At 31.2% G+C, this 17,406-nt stretch overlaps 1 protein-coding gene across 1 annotated transcript; it reads right to left on the bottom strand.

Moving 5' to 3' along the window:
* Positions 1-1,221: 1,221 nt before the first annotated feature.
* LOC143239300 (ER membrane protein complex subunit 4-like) lies at positions 1,222-16,922 on the bottom strand. Its single transcript, XM_076480229.1, has 5 exons — positions 16,767-16,922; positions 12,192-12,303; positions 7,800-7,953; positions 3,516-3,673; positions 1,222-1,355 (listed from the first exon to the last, which is right to left on the bottom strand). Exons 1-5 carry the CDS (start codon positions 16,832-16,834, stop codon positions 1,317-1,319), a joined length of 531 nt encoding a protein of 176 aa, XP_076336344.1. The 5' UTR covers positions 16,835-16,922; the 3' UTR covers positions 1,222-1,316.
* Positions 16,923-17,406: the final 484 nt, after the last annotated feature.

Genomic DNA, 17,406 nt, shown 5'->3' with positions numbered 1-17,406 from the left:
AGCTACTACATAATTGGTTTTCAGTACTCATTGCAGTTCCCAAAACTGTAATTTTAGAGTTACAACCCCTTAGACTTACCACTGAACAGCCAGATGATGACCTTTTTAAATAATTAGTTAATTACTTTACACAAGATAATCTCACTTTACTATTACTTATTATATGGAATTCAAACCAACATTATTTCACTGTTTATAGCAACCATGACACAGTCGATAAATATTTTACCTGTCAATACTCCAATATATTATTTTTTGCCACTTACCCATATTAAAGGAAAGTAATCTTCTGAGTGCTTAGGTTACTGGGTTTAGTTTTTTTTTATAAAATTTTAATATCCGAAATGTCTATAATTTAAACAAAGTTTTCCTTTTTTTACTAATCTGTCAACATAATTTTGGCAAGTACTTATTTTCAAACATAAAAATATCGTGTTACTTGGGCCAAATTCAAACTTAACTTTTCTTAAGCTATTTCTTTGATAAAAATTCTAAATTGAAATAATTAGAAGTTAAAACACACGATTTAGAGATCTTATTAATTTTCAAGTCTAATTCAATACTTCAAAATTAGAAATCAGTAATTTATCCATAGCCTTTGTTTCTCATAGGTATAATTGTGAAACATACAATTACTTTCACACATGCACAATAAGTTTTGTGTACATTTTTTTTCATCTAAATATCACCTTCAACTCAAATAAAAAATGTGATTTACCTATAGTCATTTTAGCACTGAGGTAAGTTAGTTCAATGAATGTTTGTATTATAGGGCCTCTCCAAAAAGTCTGGTTAAGAAAATAATTAATGAAAGAGGATTAGATACAAATCAACTTATGCTATAATTGGTTAGGTTTTGGCAAGTTAGCTAAACTATGCAGTTCACAATGGAAATTTATTCTACAATTAGAATATTTTGAAAATTTCCTTAACAACTCTTTAAAAAATTATACAATGTAATTTCTAGAAATGAAAACAAAACCCACAATATTCTATGTCTCAATAACTAAGAAAAATAATGATCTTTTAAATATTACATAACAAAGTATATCCAATGTAAACTTTATTTAAGAGTTATTTGTGGAGAAAGGATTGAGACTATTTAATAATGGAATGTTACTGTAATAATCTTTTGTAATCACATCAATTATAAATCATGATTCAATATGTTTCTCCTTTTTCTTAGATTTGAACAGTGTTTTTAAGAAAATACAACTAAGCCAAGCACCTATACCAACTTTATTTAATCTTTTATTTGTACAATTATGAAAAACAGAACACAAGAATTTAATATTACATTCACAGATAATTATAAATTATATTCTGATGAATCCACCACCAGCAAATTCCATTCTCTAAAATGCAGAAAATCAGAAATTAGTAAAAAACATTATAAATGAAAGCATATAATTTAATATTTTAAACCACTGTTATGAAACATTCTGATTCATGTATTTTTAAATACCAATTTAAAAAATTAATTTTTCATTAATTATTCTTTTTTTTATAAATTATTCCATCTATACAAATAAGAATTTTACTGTGACCAGGTGAGATTCAAACCCATGACAGACATCTAAACTTAACATATCTATAATGTTGCACATCTTAAATTGTCCTTCCATCATTACGGACAGAATTTGGAAGAATCATTTCTTTACGACTCTACAGCTGAGCAAGTGCATTGTTTTGGAAGGGAGAAGTTCATCATATACAATCACTGTTTACATGTATAACTTCTTTCCAGCTCTACATCCAAACAAGTAGAATGTCTTGATAGTGAGAAGGGTACTGCTTAAAATATTACAAAATTTATGATAGACGATTTAAGCACTCAAAGCTGATTTGTTAATAATGACAAATATCTTCAACTAATTAAGACCACTTACCTAGTAATTCACATTAATTCATTTATTATAATTTTAGTGGAACAATAATAAAATTAATGAGCAATTACTAACACTATTATATCTCAAAATAATCCATTACAAATGGAACTATTAAAAAAAAGATCCTCTAGTACACTTGCTTAGATTTTTTTTACCAACAAACGTTACTTCAGTAGTGTTGAAAACTTATAATACATCAGCAATATCAGTTTTTTTAAACTTATATCTTTGGTTTACATGAAGCTTTTAATACTTTCTAAAAATCATAATGGCATAAGTTCACCAAAACTTCAGTAACGCCACCAGGTTCGTTCTTGAAATAACACAAACATTCATTATTTTAATATGCTTGTGGAAGAGACATTTGGACAAAGTTCTAGTTTACTGAATAACCTCATGATAAGTCCAACATAGTTTTACCTACTTATGAAAAAAAAAAAAAAAGATGACTCCTTTTCTGCCAGTAGAGCATGCCAATAATAATGAATTAACAGGTTCCCACACCTGTATAGCTTTCTGAACAAATTACTTCTTACTTCTTTTATTTGACTACCATTCACATGTTGACATTTACTGAAATACATTTGGGATCAGCCCACACAATACTGAAATGATGCATTCCGATTACTTTTTTATACGTAATCTGTAAAAAAAAAGATTGTCAAAGTACTGTAAATATTTATATCTTAATCACTAGAATTTTGTGATTAAATCTACTGGAAAAAAATCAAATTATGATTTTAAATAAAAGATAATTTCCATCTTGAATTTTCAACATTGCACTGGGCACAAGAATGAACATGCCTAGCTACACCATTGTCATACAGAAACATTCGGGAGAAAAAAAAGCAAATAATTCGAATACTTGACATTTGGCTCTTAACACAACAAATTGAAGCATCTCCTTCATACTTTTATCATCATAAAACAGAACTTTAAGTTTCAGAAAAAAATGCATCTACTTTAACCAACAAATAGACATCACAATTAAAATCATAAAGAACACCTTGGCCAACCTCCACTGCCAAAACATAGCATTTGCAATTCTATTAAAGCTGGCAAGAAAATCCTGTCCGAGTAACAATGAGTGAGTAGACAGTTATCTATGATATGTAAATGTAATATACAGTGTACTCAATCCTTGATGGTAAGTTTTGTATAGAAATAAGGTAGATCTTACTGTTAATGTTCGAGTACTTCATACTTGTAAGATAGATCTCACTGTTAATGTTCTAGTACTTCATACTTGTAAGATAGATCTTACTGTTAATGTTCTAGTACTTCATACTTGTAAGATAGATCTTACTGTTAATGTTCTAGTACTTCATACTTGTAAGATAGATCTTACTGTTAATGTTCTAGTACTTCATACTTGTAAGATAGATCTTACTGTTAATGTTCTAGTACTTCATACTTGTAAGATAGATCTTACTGTTAATGTTCTAGTACTTCATACTTGTAAGATAGATCTTACTGTTAATGTTCTAGTACTTCATACTTGTAAGATAGATCTTACTGTTAATGTTCTAGTACTTCATACTTGCATTTTATACTAATTCAACCTGAAATATCAAACTGTCAAACACACATTCTTTATACAGATAAAATACAATGTTCCATACATACCTGCTGTGGCTCCACAAAGTCCAGCCAGTCAGATGCATGTGTGGGTAACAAGCCCATTGAAGAACATTTATATAAGGCTACTGCCAGACACACTAGATTTCCAAATAAATACACAACTTTCTGAAAGAGGGCCTGGCTTCCTTCTATAAGTTTAAAGGCTGAAAAATAAAAATGTTTACAATGAAAATACAGGATTATTACAGTTTATCACAACATTACAAGTTGTATATCTCTAATGTTCGAATGTACTCAGCATTGGGTTTCCACACATCTCAAACTGAGGGAATTTACTAGATACGGGAACATTTAGATACACAAGTTTCTAATGATATAATCACTTCATGACACACTTGAAAGAGCAACAATAACATTAATTTTGGGAGGTTTAACACAACACATTCAGCTGTCTACAGTATTTTAGGGAAGACAATTTGATCAGCTAATGCTTATCTTTAACTGGTGAATGTTTTCTCTAGCTTATTAAAACACTTTCAAAATAAGATTTAACACATCAATGAAGCTAGCTAAACCTTCCAAGATGAATAACAGTCCTCTAAATAAAAAAATCTAACAAATTATATTAATGAAATGTTTACTTGAACTTTTAACTTTGGAGTTTGACACCACTTGTTATGTTTGAAAAGAATAATATGATTTTGCACCGATTTAAATGTATTGGTGTAATATAAAAAACATTTTCATAATTCAGACAAAAATTAACTTCCCATTCTATTTATCTACTGCACTGTGTATACCCCTTCTTTGTGAAATAAAACCAAAAAACAGGTCCATAATAAATTATCATCAGCTGCAGATGCACTTTCTACAACTAATTACTATAATGCCAGAGTTACCCTGTTATTGTAACTATCGTCTCATCTTTTCTTTATATCAAAATATTTGTGAAAAAATTACAAAAAAAGGTTGCAAGGGTCAAATTTCATAATTGGAAGAAAAATTACATAAAAAATTTACGCAAGTAGAAACAGTTGCTGTTTAAATTTTAGAGAAGCACTTTGTGTGTGTGTTTCCACATAGCAAAACCACACTGGGCTATCTGCTGAGCCCACCAAGAGGTATCAAACCCCTGATTTTAGCATTGAAGCACTTTGTTCAGAAAAAGAAAAGTGAAATATAGACAAAATGGTTGGGTATTCAAAAGTATTATAATAAACTAAATGAAAGATGGAAGAAAGCCCATAGAAACAAATGATCCCAGCTTTCAAAGAAACATTTTTACTTTAACAAGGATTTTCCTATACTTCAGATACAAGTTTCCTTGAAAGTTTTGTCATTTTATTCAGTTGCTCTTGGGTCATTCCATGTCAAATCATCTAGGGGGCTGCAGGTGACCTCCTCAGAATGCCTTGAAAAAATTCACATGTGCTCATCTACCCATATAATGAAAAATTACCAAAAATTAGATCAATATCTCTAGTACTTTCTGATTTATAGCCCTGTAAAATTTAAGTAATTTTTTATTATTTTTGACAAATTCATTTCTGAGCAACTTTGGCTGCTTAAAGCTGCAAGAGTAATGGTGGTAGAAGGCTGAAATTTGCTACACTGACTGAATTAATCTCACATAATTCAAAAATGGTTTTAAACCAAGTTTATCTCTCTTCTCTCTCAGGAGTTTCACAGTGAAACTGTAAAATCACCTGAAAACCCAAAATCATAAAAAACATTGGTTTATTTAATAAGCCATAGCTCTAAGACTTAATTTGATATAAAGCTGAATTTTGTTTTCAAATTTGCTATAACATATCAGTTGATAAATCAGCAATTGTTGTAATTAAAAGTGTATTAGATCTGTCAAAAAATTTAGTTGCATGCAACTTTGTATGATTTAGCTAAAAATAGCCCTACTTCAGGCCACAGTTTGACCATGTCACCAGTTATTCAGCCTTTTCAAATTTTTACCATATATTCTTACATCTCTGAATATGATCTACAAAAAAAAAATCAGGATAGTGTTCAACCTACTTTTTGAGTTATAATTTTATAAAGTATCCTCTGACCATACGTTGTTTACTTGAAAAACTTCAATTCAGGTGTGTTACTGTGTGCAAATATATCCATACAATTTTGAAATAAGTTGTGAATCCCATGGAAATATTCTAATCAGCCTTTACCATATATTCTTACATCTCTGAACATGATCTTCAAAAAAATCTAGGTTGTGAAAAATAATAAATTATCATATTTTAAGTGTCTCTGATATGTACTATTGGGCAAAGGACCACATTCAGGGCATCCAGTTCTTTCTTGTCAATCAGGAATCAGTCCTGCAGAGTTATGTAAAGTTTGATCTACTTGAGCACTATGAAAAATACAAAACTGTGGCAGGTATTAGGTCACATCATAGCTTTATTCCCCACTCTACCAACAAGTTTTATATGAGAAGGTTATCAGATGATGATGTGTACACAGTTGTAACTGTTGGTAGTATCAGTGAAAGTGATGCTGCAGCAGCTCAAATAGGGTCTAATGATAGCAATGACAATTATCAGCCAGGGAAATATGTGGCATGCATATACGATCATGAATGGTATGTGGGAAACATAAAAGATAGATCAAATGAACAATCCAATGTGTTGGTGTCATTTATGAAGCAATCAAAAAACAAACTGTTCTCATGGCCTGCAAGGTCACGTAAAGATGAAAGCTGGATTCTTTTCCAACATATTCTTTGTCTGATAAGTACACCTACAGCGCAAGGCAGTAGTGCTTGCCACTATGTTCTAAGTCAAAGTGATCTCAACATAATCAAACTCGAATTTCAGAAGTTTATTCAAGCTGTCTGAACAAAGCAATGTTTATTTGATGTTCTTAAGGCTAATTTATCGCCAAAGCAGTTTTTGAAACATTTCATTGTCACGATTATTGCAGTTTGGTGTGACTATAATCTTTCTCAGTTTTCCCCTGTTGTAGCACTGTGCTTTTTTGTGTCTGATTTACCTTTGTATTTACTATATTACGAATCTTAAACTCAGCCATATCTGCATAATTGTAATGCATACACAATATATCTGCATTGCCATGTGATCTAACTAGTTATGCAAATAACCTTGTTCAGAAATGAATTAATTCTTTCTTGTTTCTTACAACTTTATTATTTAACATTGTGAAAGGCTGGTTAGAATATTTCAGTGGGATTCATAAAATTCTGACAGGTATTTTTCAAAATTGTATGGATATATTTGCAGACAGTAACACACTTGAACTGAATTTTTTTAAAATAACAAACGTATGGTCAGAGGATACTTTAAAAAATTATAACTCAAAAAGTATGTTGAACACCATCCTGATTAGTTTTGTAGATCATATTAGAGATGTAAGAATATATGGTAAAAATCTGAAAAGGCTGAATAACTGGTGGCATGGTCAAACTGTGGCCTGAAGTAGGGCTATTTTTAGCTAAATCATAAAAAGTTGCATGCAACTAAATTTTTTTTACAGATCTAATACACTTTTAATTACAACAATTGCTGATTTATCAACTGATATGTTATAACAAATTTGAAAACAAAATTCAGCTTTGTATCATATTAAGTCTTAGAGCTATGACGTTTTAAATAAACCAATGTTTTTTATGATTTTGCATTTTCAGGTGATTTTACAGTCTCACTATGAAAATCCTAAGAGAGATAAACTTAGTTTAAGACCATTTTTGAATTCTGTGAGATTAATTCAGTCAGTGTAGCAAATTTCAGCCTTCTACCACCATTACCCTTGCAGCTTTAAGCAGCCAAAGTTGCCCGGAAATGAATTTGCCAAAAATAATAAAAAATTACTTAAATTTTAAAGGGCTGTATATCAGAAACTATTAGAGGTATTGATCTAATCTTTGGCAATTTTTCATTATATGGGTAGATGAGCACATGTGAATTTTTTCAAGGCATTCTGAGGGAATCACCTGGAAAATTTGACATAGAATGACACTCTTTCAGTTTTCTCGTTAGTGTTTTCTAAGATTAAATGTTTTCAACACTAAATTTTTTTAAAGTTTATTTGTTAAAAACAAAGTGCTACTCAGGATTAAATAAATTGTTTCCACTTACTGATATGCTTTTGTTTTATAATGTTAAGAGTTTTCTCTATCCATTGATTAACAATGACAGTTCCTTTACTACTTTGGCAAAAATATTTAAAGCATGTATAATAGAATGAAAGAAATTATGGAAAAAGTCTGAAAGAAGCAATATTACTGAAATTAGAAATCAGTTTCTAGACAAGATAGATACACAGATAGTAAAGAAATTGTTGTAACAACAAACTCACTAGATTGCACTGTAAGCAAAGCCTTCACTGGCCGAAGAAATAACATCCCCACCATCATGATAGGAAATATGGAGATCGAATTTCCAGCCATGTACATTATGAAGAGGTTCATAGGCACTTGTTTCAAGGGTGCTAGAGCAATATCCCAGGATTTCTACACATGTTGAAAATAGAAAAACCATTATCTAAAACATTAAGAAAAAAAAAGTTTAATGTTTAAAAGTTGAAATGTGAGCTGTCACCTCCACCCCTAAATTCTATTAAGAAGAATGGCCTTACATATTCCTCTAGCCAAGACACACAGTTAACTTGCACATTAAGAACTTGCTGTATAGTTTGTTTGCATAACACATAGTGTAACAAATGAAAATGAGCATTAATACAGATAAAAATGGAAAATAATTACATATTAATAGTAGATAACAACAAATATTAAAAGATGGTTATGTGGTCAGAATTAAACCCCTGATGATGACCAAATAAGGTCCAAACATAGTTTGCTCCTCTACATAAAAATTTTCTCAACCCAAACCAGCCGGTTTTACATACATAGAATTAAACCCCTCTGTCACCAAGTACTGCTGACAAGTATACCATATTTTACTGGATAGTCTACTGTAATTCAAAAAAAACTTTAAAAAATATGAAAAATTTGCTTCCTTTTTTTCTTAATGATGAATTTTCTATCTCTTTATCAGTTAATCTTATGCTGCAACTTTTATTATAATTATTCATAATTCTTATCTTTCTCTTATGAAATGTTCTTTATGAGAAAATATTACTTTAACTTGCAGGCCTACAATTTAAATGCAAATTTGAACAATACTGAATGATCACTTTCACTCTAGAAATTAAAGATATTTACTTTTTATTTTGTATACATAGCTTCTAAATCAAAGTAGATGTTGTATGTCTAACAAGAGAATCACTTGCAACTGGGTGTCAGGAACACTAATAATAATTTTTCAGTTTGCCCCTGAAGAAGAAAGGTCCACCTTACAAAAAAGCTTTGGTTATAGGTTTTTAACATTTTGGATCAATAATTCTTGAACCTATATGTTTTTCTGACATCATGAATAATAATTTGGATGTTTTTCTTCCCTACGACAATACAAAATACAACTCAGACACACATACACACACACAGTTACATTATTTTATGTTTAATACTTTAAAATGTGTGTTTTGGTCCCATTATTTTTGACTGAAATAAATTATGAGAATGTTTCTATATTATTATAACAGCTAATTACACATATCTCAATACTTTTATACTATTAACATAAAAAAACAAGTTTTGAAAACTTCTATTACAAAGTGCTGCACATCTTTTAAGTGGTCATTACACATTTTGAGAGACTCATTGGACATACTATTCAGTATGTTTGTTTTTCTTTTAAACAACACAAATTTTTCTGACTTTCAATTCATTAGTTTTTAGATTAGTTTTTTGCTCTTTCTTGGTAACACAATGTGTATCTTGATTTTCAAAAACCCCTCGGTTAGGTACCACAGAAATTATTGATAAAATTTTTAAAAATTAAAGGATATTTTAAATAACGATAGTTACTTTAGTGGAAGAAAGCAGTTACAATGAATAAATACTTTTGTATTGTACTCATGTTAACAAGGTTGCCTCTCCTTCAATTGCATGTTTTTTGCCTTCAGTTGATTTTTGCTTATTCATACAAGCATCTACCTACTCAGTATTATTTCCAAGCTAGATACAATTATGTAGCTGGGAAAGTGAAAAAAACCTTTAATTTTGAAGGCCATGAATAACAAGTGGGTTAAAATGAGTCTTGATACTAATATATGTCACATGAAATGCTCAGAGGGAGAAAATTCACAAAGCAACTTGCACTAGTGATATAGAAATGAATCAAAATCATGATGTCTTACTATCAAGTCTTCGAAACATTAGAATGTAGGTAAAGGTGTGGTAACAGAGCTAACAAAACTTTGGGTTCAATTTATTAAAACTTTTAAGAACCAACCACTACTTAATGCAACCTTGTCCCTAATTAGTTTAGATCAGAAGGTGTGCAGTTTTGGTAATTCTATTACAGGAAGGATATCAACATCCTACCCACTGATAGAATGACACAGGATTCTAGAAAATTACTTTTATTCATAAAATACAAAAACTGAGTACTTTGATTCATTTATTTCAAGTTCTTATTACATGTGGAAAATTTACAAGTTTGGAAATCCAGATTATGCCTTCATCATTGGGTACCTCTGAACTTCAGTAAGAGTGGTTTCTCTCCACATAAAGTTCATTGTTATCTAAATTACTTAAACTCTGTTGGGCAAGCTTGAGAATTCAAAGAACCATTAATAAACTACATGATTACTTTGTTTTGGTAGGTGGACATCAGTGGAAATATAGTCTTTTGTCATCTTGTTCATTCTCATATTTGATCACCAAGTTTTATCACACTCTTAGAATGTGTTAATCAACTGACAATTATTAGTAATGCTTACATTATAATTTAACAATAATTCACAAAATTACCATTTTGGTAACATTATCTTTCATCAATTAAAACAAAAAACAGCATCACCTTCTGTTGTTATATATTGTAATAACAAAGATATTAACTTACTACTACTAATTAAACATAGACACTTTAAACTCTGTTAAAGTAAAACAACTTCACACCCTAAAACAAATACTTCAAATCAATTGAGTTATCACTACAATAAAGATTGTATGATAAAATACATTAACTGATAATCCACTTAAATGTTATTATAATTACTTCTCCTCTGAATACTTTTAGGGGTATTTTACAAAATGTAATTACTTATCACTTTGAGTATATTTTCATCCAACACATGTTGAAATTTGAATAAGTTAACTAAGTAATAGCTTATTAATATTCAATCACTTAAAAACTCTCAACTGGTAACAGATCTGTTCTGAATACCCAACTTGTAACACAAGTTATATCACAACTATATTTATAAACTTGATTTAAGTTAAAAATAAATAGTTAGGAAATACAACTGATATTCAGATATAATTAGTTGCACTGACATAAGTGTAACAAAGTAAAAAATACAACTTAAATAAAGTGAATATTTATAAAAATGCACCATTTTGATATAGTGCCCACTTATGACCAAAAATATTGCAATTAAAGCACTTTTATAGGATGATACAGTGAAATGCAATTTCTTTGAGGAAATCAGAATTAACAGATATGCATACTTTTGAATTTGCACTGTGACCACATTTATACAGTGTCACTACAGCACCCTTCTCTGTTAGCCACTAGGGACAGAGGAATTTAACTTGTATTGATAGTAATGACTAAAGAAGTTCAATAGTTATCAAACACAGCTTTTTATTGAAAGTTCAGAACAAAATTAAACTTAACAGTAATGTTATCATACTTATGCAAGCTGTATTTTAATAACTACTGGTTACAAATAAAATATCAAAGTAGGCATAAACAGTGAGTAAAAGAACATTATGTTTATATAACAACAGTGACTAAAGAAATGTATAATCATAATGACTGAAGAAATATGAATGTGTAGTCATAACAATGGTTTGTTTTGAATTTCACGCAAAGCTACACGAGAACTATCTGCACTAGCTGACCCTAATTTAGCAGTGTAAGACTAGAGGAAAGGCAGCTAGTCATCACCACGAACTGCCAACTCTTGGGCTACCCTTTTACCAACAAATAGTGGGATTAACAGTCACTTATAATGCCCCCACGGCTGAAAGGGTGAGCATGTGTCATGTAAAGGGGATTCAAACCCGCGACCCTCAGATTGAGAGTCGAGTGCCTTAACCACCTGGCCATGCCAGGCCTTATATAACAATGACTGAAGGAGCATTACTTGCTTACTTAATACATAACTTACATAGCCTTGTTCAAAAAATTAAGTTATAAAAATGTTTATATCTATTTATGAAATTTAGTGAAATAATTTGGTTTTTGAAAATTAATATTCTTAGTTTACACACCCCTATTTTTCCTCTACAAAGTAAAGTCAAACTACAGTGAAATATTACAATAAACTTGCATTTATTATAGATAGTAATTATCAGAAAATACACAGTGACATTAGTTACTATCAGGTATATTTGGAAATTACCAATAAAATATTCAATATTTTAAAACATGTGCTTGCAATCCTCAATCAATTTATTATTCCTTTTCATTCTAAAATAATAACTAGCACATATGTCAGTACTGCAATTTTTAGTGCATTTCTGATTCTCTTTTGCTTTTAAAATACCAGTCAATCCATGAGGTAAGAGTGATTTTAACAGACATACAATGTATATGAAAAAATAAGTGAAATGCTAACACCACAGAACAAAATATTATTCCTTAAAATTGTATGATATTAATCACCTCCCACATGTACCTTAACAATTAGACTAGCATCAGTTTCTTTGGTTGCTTCTTCATGTACTTGACCAAGAGATGAACTGTACCCTGGTGGTGAAGCCAAATCTACTGGTCTGTCAGACTTTGCTCTGTGTGAAAGAATTGCAATAAAAATATCCTTTAAAACACTTTTTTTCCTTTCTTAACAAGCTAAAAATGTCACTTCTCCCTTAAATATTTTTTGCACCAATGAAGTAGCATATAGGTTAAACATATTACATTATCAGCAAACAGAAACAGTAATTGCTTAACTTTAAAAACTGTTACTTCCTCATAGTTTTTACTGTGTTAAATGTTACAAGTAGTTATGAGGAATAGCACAAAGACACCCAGTACTGAATAAGCTTATTCAGCAGAATAAACAGAAAATCACAATGTATAGCAATGAATAAAGGAAATAATAAACGAACAAAACTATGAACATAAACACACAATCATGGCCCTGCATGGACAAGTGGGTTAAGGTGTTCGACTCCTAACCTGAGGGTCGCGAGTTCAAATCCCCGTCGCACCAAACACACTCGCTCTTTCAGCTGTGGGGGCATTATAAAGTGATGATCAATCTCACTATTCATTGGTAAAAGAGTAGCCCAAGAGTTGGAAGTGGGTAGTGATGACTAGCTGCCTTCCCTCTAGTCTTACACTGCTAAATTAGGGATGGCTAGCTCAGATAGCCCTTGAGTGGCTTTACGCAAAATTCAAAACAAAACACACAGTCTAAGTTCAAGGTACTCAAATTTTGAAAAATGATTTATGGAAATCCTTGCAATATTTCAAATAGGCTTGGACTTACAGAGATTCTATGTTGAATTTCACCCAGTCTTATTCAGAGCACACTGTATCATAACCAGATGGTTAATTGCTTGATTAAATCACGCATGCACGCACACACACAGAACATCCTTGGTTTTGTCTACAGATGTTATAATTTTTCTACACGGAAAATTTATTTCCACTAGGGAGATACCTCCTCTAACAAGATTAGCTATTCTTGTCTTGTGTTGCTCTCCATATGGAAACTTTTTCTTTACATATGCCTCAAGCCTTTTGTCTCCCTCCCCAACACATCTCGTGCAAATCACCATGCATCACTTCACCAATAGGATCATCATATACATGATGCATGTAACTCCCTCTATACAATTCTACCAAACTTTCACTTCAAAGTTTGGCAGAAGACATAAACATCAGAGGAAAGTGAGGAGAAAAAGTATGAAGTGTGAGTAGAGGTAAGTACCAGTCAAAAATACATTTTTCAGTACAGGACAATAACTTCCTATATGGTACTTGTCTCCACTCACAAGATCTGCTAGAATACCATGTTGAATAAGTGGTGAGACTGGTGCAAGGGAATGACAGAAGTAACCCTCAAAAGCTTCTGAAGGATACTTATAGAAATGAGACATTCAGATCTGAAGATCTTAGGAGGGGAACTGTACTATTTCTGAACCAGGTTTACTCTTCACCAATCCATAAAATGTGTGGGAGATAAGGGCAGAAACAGAGAGAAGTGCATCTAAGTGAGAGAGAAATGTGGCAAGGCAGTGATCCCAACCATGAAGTGTATATAGAACTCAATTCCATAGAGTATAAAAGTAGGTAAATTAATGGACATGCACTTAGATGTAAAAGTGGCTAAGGCACAACAATCCATACTTGACAATTCAACTACATCCAAAACCAAAGCCAATGGGAACTGACATCCACAAAGGGGTAAGATGAGGATCACATCATCTTCACCTCAAGTTCAGGAGATTAGAGGGATGCTAGAACTATTTTGACTCCTGAGCATAACATGACATCTTAGATCTATTGATTCACAGACATGACATTGAATGTTGAAAGGATGTCTATGTGATAAAAATCAACTCCCCAAACAGAAAAACTAACCAGAGCCATCTGAAAAGTAGTAAAATCCTTAGAATAAAATACAATGAGGGACTTAAAAAAGGACAGAACTAAACCAGTCTCCTCCACTGTCACCCACAACATAGGAGTATGATCAAGGGAGATTTCTTGATAACCATAAACATGAGGATTTATCTTGATTGTTTCTACTCTTAATTCAACACCCAGCCACAGGGTGGCAACATTCATGCAGGGATAGGATCAAGTCTCCCAATCAAAAGGTGAAATGTTATTTGATATCTCACTTTTTTGTGATTGTGGAACTCTTTCAGAAGGATGCCTCCATAGTTGATCACCCAATGAGTTGGACATGGAAAATAATAATGACTTTCATACTCCAATTGAATAAAAAGGGAATGAGAACACATTGGAGAGTCCAGGAGAATATCATTACCTGAGACAGTGCAATGGACAACCACAAAACTAATTTTGAAAAGCAGACCATACAGATTTGTTCAACATAAGACATAGCAGGGATGGGCAGTTGCTATCCCCTTCTGCTTTACCCATACAGTCCATTGGTGGTACAGTAAAGCAAGTACATCACAAGGTTATTTACCTACAGGACTTCTTCTGAAACATTCATTCTAAAACATGCAGCAAACAAACTTCATAAAATGATAGGGAGTAACTTTTAACATGTACCACATGAAGATCAAAGTTACTTTTTTTTTTAAAGAAGTTGAAAATATTCTGAAAAAAGTAATGTTCAGTTTAAAAACAGTGTTGTTTTACCCTTTGAGTGCATGATTAATTTCAAGTGGGTTCTCAAAAGTGTCAGTTATCCACTAACAAATGAAATTTAGAATATGACCCTTTTAGTATTTTTTCAAAATCAAAATCCACTAGTTGCACTTTTGCTCAGTAATGAACACATGCACAGTACTAAGGTGGGAAATTCAAGGATATAAGAGTATACCATATGTCTCACTACAAGGAAAGGTTTTGTGACACAGTGGGGTAAATCCACTTGTCACACCAAACAGCAATAAATGTCAAGACAGATAAATCTGATTATAGTACCCAAAGGGTTAATTAATTGAGTCTGGAATTAAGATAATCTTACTACATTAATCACAAATGGAAAACAACAGGTAGTACCTAAAATAATTTGAAGTAAAAAATGTGTAAAATGGAAAATGTTTTCAAACAAACAGTAAGCAGATGTAATCATATAGTTGTACACTAGTAGATTCAATAGTGTGTACTGACAGAGTGTGCTGACTTAAATATGTATTTGATATAATACAGTGACAGAACGTTTTGTTAATAAAGCCATAAAAAGTTACACTGCAGTTTCTATTGTTTCACTTCACAAAGACATTTCTAGAAACAGTGACTTACTTAAATATTGAAGTGTATACTTTCGCACATACAATCAGTTTAAGATGCCTGTGTGTGGATCTTTGGTTTGTTTATAATAATTATATTAAACATTATTATCCTAGGTGCCAAAGAAAGTCCCAACTCTCCATCATTGTGTTGTGTTAAAATTATCTATTAAAACTGCCATAAACTCCTCATTCAAAGTCATGATTTTCAGAAGAAACCTTACTGAGATCAGCAGTTTGACAGTTTAATTGTGATGTATCTACCTCATGGTCTAACAATGAGACATGCATCTACTTTACTATCTAAGAATTAAACTATGGTGTACCTAATTCATGGTCTAAAAATTGTTGTGATGTACTTACCTCATGTTCTAGCAATTACACTACTTCATGGTATCACAAATTATTTGAAATTTTAATGAATCAGACACTCTCCATGAATCATTCTCAACACCTCATTTGTATGAATATTAACATTAAATATTTTAACATTTATTACACAATTAAAGAGGCTTTTTCTTTGAACATTCTTAAAATGCTGAGACATGGCACTCACTCAGTAATGTATTATTTACTTCCTCTGCTATAATAATCACAAATTTCATGCTGTATTCCAATTTCCATTCACACATATCACATGCAATTAATGCTGTAAATGTAACTTGCTGTAACTCTGTTATTATACATTTTCACACACATTCAACAGAACTGTTGAATATTAAATATTAAATGTTTCATTCCACCATGACTTACATCACAGCCTGAATTTTATACTGTAACTTATAACGTTCAGAAACCTTGACCTCCATCATTAAGTTTAAATACATAAAAACCTTTTGGATCTCAGTAACGAAGTCGAGAATTTTTTCCTTGCATGAAATATTACTTTTTTAGAAAAAGTTTCATGGAAAAAATAACTTACAAACGAAATAGATGTATAAATTATTAGCATATAGTACTATAGTATACACTATATTATATAAAGAACATTTAAATTACTTTTCATATTTTGCAAAAACATTTTAATTGTGAAAATAACTGCTAATATCACGTCTTTAGAAAGTAAGTAGTTAAAAATTAATAACCTATTAACTAATCATGTGCTAACAACCAGCAGAGATTATCACTGTAAGTTGTGTAACAAATATCACTGTAAAATAGTTTTACAATTTAGAATAGTCTCATTTACAACTTAAAAGTTTTACACAGTAAAATTCTCTACTTCCCACTTATATTAGCACAACACTCATGTAATTATAGCTATTCGATAATTAATCAAATACAATGTTACAAAAATATAATTAGAACAGAACCTCTGAGAAAATGAAAATGCCCATTTGTGACGACGCATAACATTCCGTACTTTTCCGGTTGACGCCATTAAAAATATGAACAACCTCTAGCGGCTGCAATTGGAATACAAAACAAAATAGTGCGATCGTTGCTAAAGTTAGGTGACTAAGAATCAATATTTTATATTTATATATTTTATACATACGCTTTTTAGTAAAGTAGTGGAAAATGGAAAAGATTAAGAAGCATCAATCAATTAGTTATAACATAAAATATTATTGTTATCAATAAGCTGTATAGAATGAAATCTAGGTTTCAGTGATGTCGAGAAAACCCACTTGTAGAGAAATATATATGCAAAAAACGGCTAGTTTGGGTTGAGAAAATATTTTACATAGAAGAGCGAACAACGTTTCGACCTTCTTCGGTCATCATCAGGTTCACAAAGAAAGAGGTAACTGACCGGAAGCTGACCACATGTTTGGAAGGGGTTGTGTAACTGAGTGTCGGGATGTAGAGGGCGGAGTTAGATGTTTGAATATATAATTTTATGTTGTTATATTTAATATAGGTGTAAAGGCGTTCCTTTATATTGGTTTATTTTGGGATTAAGTTGTTGTATAAGTAAGGCTTCTTTAATTTTGCGTTTGTTTATGTTTG

Source organism: Tachypleus tridentatus, chromosome 13, assembly GCF_004210375.1.
Source record: "Tachypleus tridentatus isolate NWPU-2018 chromosome 13, ASM421037v1, whole genome shotgun sequence".
NCBI lineage: Eukaryota > Metazoa > Arthropoda > Merostomata > Xiphosura > Limulidae > Tachypleus > Tachypleus tridentatus.
The sequence above is the reverse complement of the archived record's forward strand: the minus strand, read 5'-3'. Positions and strand labels throughout refer to the sequence as shown.